This window comes from Condylura cristata, unplaced genomic scaffold (genome assembly GCF_000260355.1).
Source record: "Condylura cristata isolate star-nosed mole 26May11 unplaced genomic scaffold, ConCri1.0 scaffold00022, whole genome shotgun sequence".
Classification (NCBI taxonomy): Eukaryota; Metazoa; Chordata; class Mammalia; order Eulipotyphla; family Talpidae; genus Condylura; species Condylura cristata.
Genome location: NW_004567123.1, coordinates 36,291,176 through 36,295,055, shown reverse-complemented (window position 1 = coordinate 36,295,055; position 3,880 = coordinate 36,291,176). Strand labels below are relative to the sequence as shown.

Sequence of the window (3,880 nt, the reverse complement as noted above, 5' to 3'; positions counted from 1 at the left end):
CTTTGCCGGCTTGTCCCCTAGCGCCGCCGGGGCGCCGCGCAGGCCGCCGGCACCATGAAGATCTGGACGTCGGAGCACGTCTTTGAGTACGTTCGGGCTGCGGGGCAGGGAGGCCGGGACACGGGGCAGCTGCGGGCCGCAGGGCCGGGCGCCCCTCAGGAAGCTTCCAGGCGTCGGGCCTAGTGGGGAGCCGGCTGAGCCCCACGGGGCCCCGGAGACGGGTCCCAAGGTCACGACCCCGGGGGCCGGAGCCCCGACTCTGCCCCCTCGGGGCCGGCTCCCCGGGGAGAGGGCACGGGACCTCCCAGTCGTGGGGTGGGAGGCCCAGGACGAAGGCCTGGACTTTGGCAAGTCTGCTGCCGGGGCCAGGGTGCGGTGTCTTAAGCAGGAATGTGCACTTCAGGCGCTCTCAGGTGACGGCGATGCCAAGCCTGCCCTGCAGCTTCCGGAGCTGAAACAGGCTGGGTTGGCGTCCCGCACCTGCCCTGACCCCAGTGAGCTGCGTGTGACCTTGGGTTACCCATTTTCACTTGAGGTATGACAGGTGATGATAGCTTCGGGACCTGCCCATGTGAGGTCTACTTTGCCGTCACTTCATTTAACGGCTCAGTGTGACAGAGAAACTTTTAGCAAAGAAAATAGGTCTTAATTAAGTTAGTCATTGACAAGTAAACCCTTCTGGCCCAGGCAGGCATATGCTAAAGAACCTCACATGTAAGCAGGGTTACATCTTTGCCTACATGAATCAACCCTACCCCCAGTACTCTATCTCCGGTTGGTTTGAAATGAACACGTTATGATTTGTATTTGCATCTATTTCTGAGCTAGCTGCTCTTTTCCACCTATTTTGCTGTTGCTGCCACACTGTTTTAACTTCAGTAGCTTTGTACTGTGTTTTAACTTAACCATTTGATGTTTTAATAAAGTGTTTCCAAGGGCAGTTTTAAAATAAGTTGAAAACTTTTTACGTGCTCAGTGACTCAGACACTTGAAGATTCCCCCTGAAGTATAGAATGATGGACCCAGAGGAAGGATGTTTACAGTCTGGGGTGAGGGGCTGGGAGGTATCCTAAATTTGTAGTGTTTGTGATGTTCTTTGACTCGGTCACATTCTTCACTATTCCGTTTCAGCCATTGGGATCATGGAAGGTTTCTTCACAGTCCTCTTCTTGATTAAGTGCTGCGTGGAAGCTGTTGACATTGTGCCTCCCTAGAACTTCCCTGACACGCTGCACCTTTTCTTGTTTCCCTTGCCCCCACGTCATGCTCTCTGCCTTTTCTTTGTAGTTTCTTCTCCCCCCTCCATTTTTTGCACCTTCAGTGTGCATGTTCAAGGAAATTCCACTGTTGGTCTCCTTCTCTTGTATCTCAGTAGTGATTCTTATTCTTTCCTTGTTTCTCTCTCCATCACTGACCTCGCTGAGATTTAATGACAGCTCTGGGACAGTGCTCCCAGGCAGTAGACATTCAGGTAAATGCTGCACTTGTGGGAGAAGCAGCCCTGGTCCTGATTCTTCCCCAAGTGTCTGGACTTTTCCATCAGACACACTCATGGCACCCAAACCTACCTCTTCTACTTTCAGTCTCTCATACTCTGAATCTTTATTTTCAGGTCTTATCTGAATTCTACACAGACCTCACGGAGGCGGTCCTGAAATTGAAGGCCCCTCTCCCCTCTCAATCTTATCATTTCCTTTTGTGCCCCTTCCTGAGGAATCGTCTCTAGCAGCAGCATCTTCATCTTCATTCCGTGTCCTGCCATCTTTGATCTTTCGGCACTTCCATCAAAGGGCCTAACACAGGGTTGGCATCCACTTGAAGCCCGACACTGAGTCCTTCCAGGAGTAGGGATGCCCCCAAGCCAGACCTAGTTCTGTGGGTTGGTTCTCTTTGGGTACGTCAGTAAGACATAGTTGCTGCCAGTGATCCCACCTTGTTTTGTAGGTGAAGAAACGGGTCAGGGCACCAGCGCCAGGTTCTCCAGCTGCCCCTGTCCCATCTCTTAGTGCCTTCCAGCGTAGGTCTTTCACGTAATGATGTCAGCCCAGTTGAGTCATTGCTGTGACATGCGCCCTTGCGATGTGTGAGCGCTGCGTGTTTCACGAGCAGTCTCAGTCCACGTCTTCGACCTGGCGCAAGAGGAGGCGGACTTATACATCCTGCATAACCACCCTGCCGCCTGCAGTCACTCATTTTTTTTAGAGGCGGCGGGAGAAGTGGAGGAGTCAGCTCACCGTGGTGTGTGCCTGGATGGCGACGGGGAGGCTCACCCATTTTCATTTTAGATAGTCGCCTTGGTAACAGTCATATTTGGCCGGCCTTGGTGGGCTGCTGGTGGCGGCTCTTTAGATGAGGCAGCAGCCCTGGGCCTGCTCTGATCCTGAAGACGCTCCTTCACATAATGCAGGAGAGTGAAAACAAGGTCAGCGGGCCCGTGGGCCTTTCTGTCCAAGGGGCAGGCTCGGCTCTCTGAAAGGCTGAAGTGGGTTCCAGTCTGCTCGTGTTGCTTATGGAGAGGAAGCCACGCTGTGTGTTTCTCAGTCCCGTAGCTTGACGCGCGCCCAGGTCTTGCTCTTCCTTCGGAGGAGACGGCACAGTGTACGGGTGCGGCGGCGGAGGCCGATCCCTGAGTGGCCGAGTGGCCCGCGGCGGGTGAGCGTTGACACCCGACAGCCGCCGTTGGCGGCCCTGAAGCAGCAGAGCGAGCGCCCCAGGGAAATGCTGTTGGGCCGAGGCTGACGGGCCGCCGTGCCTGGCTCAGCAGCAAGAGCACGCTCTGTGTCGCGGTGTCACGTCTGCCACACGTCCGGCCTCTGAGGCGTCGGGGTTGGCGGCGCCGCGGCCCTGCACCCTGCTGCCCCTCACGCCCTGGAATGGGGGTGCGGAAGAATAACCAGAACAGTGTCGTCTCGCGGCTTGTTTCTCCAGAATGGGGTTTTAGGTAGCTCTTTGTGGTTTGTGGCCCGGGAGCCGGGCAGTTGCCCGTGGACAGAGGGAGCCCCAGACTCACGCCTCGGCAGTGGCTCCCTGGCCAGCGGGGGAGGCGCCTGCGGGGGTGGACAGGGGGCCCAGCTTGAGGCGCTGCTCTTGCTCCCCGCAGCCACCCGTGGGAGACCGTCACCACAGCCGCGATGCAGAAGTACCCGAACCCCATGAACCCCAGCGTGGTCGGGGTGGACGTGCTGGACAGGCACGTGGACTCGTCGGGGAAGCTGCACAGCCACAGGCTCCTGAGCACCGAGTGGGGCCTGCCTTCTGTCGTGAAGTCGGTGAGCGCCCAGACCGGCCGCCCGCGTCCCTCGCAGCCTGGTCACGCGCTAAGCGTCACTGGGCGTGCGCGAGGGTTGCCCTGGGGCTCGGCCACCCTGAGGAAGGTGCTGTGCCAGCACCTCGCCGCCACGGCGGGTTTGAAAGCGACGTGCCCCATGGGCCGCCGTGGCCGTGGCCGTGGCCGTGGCCGCCGAAGCCGCTGTGGTGGTGGAACAGGCAGAGCCCCAGCACGTTGACCAGCAGCCCGGCCAGGCCGACGCCCAGCACGACGAGGGGCTGCTGCATCTCGTGCGGCTCGAGGAAGCGCTCGATGGCCTCGAGCAGGATGGCGAAGCACAGCCCGGTGAGGAAGATGGCGTTCACCAGCGCCCCCATCACCTCGGCGCGGATCCAGCCGAACGTGTTCTTCTGCGTGGCGCGCGTCCGCCGGGCGAAGCGCTCGGCCACCAGCGCCACCAGCAGCGCCAGCACGTCCGACAGCATGTGGAACGAGTCGGACAGCATGGCGAGCGACGCGGTCACCCGGCTGACCACCACCTCGAGCACCATGAACAGGAAGGTCAGCAGCAGCATGCACAGCAGGCGGCCGCGGTTGCGCCCCCAGCACCCC

General features: G+C 59.0%; 2 protein-coding genes across 2 annotated transcripts in view; one reads left to right on the top strand and one right to left on the bottom strand.

Moving 5' to 3' along the window:
• Positions 1 to 3,880, top strand: part of SLMO2 (slowmo homolog 2 (Drosophila)) — a 6,406-nt gene continuing 2,526 nt past the window's right edge. The window contains exons 1-2 of the mRNA XM_004687078.2: positions 1 to 86; positions 3,101 to 3,269. Coding sequence (XP_004687135.1) covers positions 55 to 86; positions 3,101 to 3,269 — 201 coding nt within the window. The 5' untranslated portion in view covers positions 1 to 54. The remainder of the gene's footprint in view (positions 87 to 3,100; positions 3,270 to 3,880) is intronic.
• On the bottom strand, positions 3,283 to 3,867 carry LOC105853968 (zinc transporter 1-like). The gene has a single exon (XM_012728457.1). It carries the CDS (start codon positions 3,841 to 3,843, stop codon positions 3,325 to 3,327), a length of 519 nt encoding a protein of 172 aa, XP_012583911.1. The 5' UTR covers positions 3,844 to 3,867; the 3' UTR covers positions 3,283 to 3,324.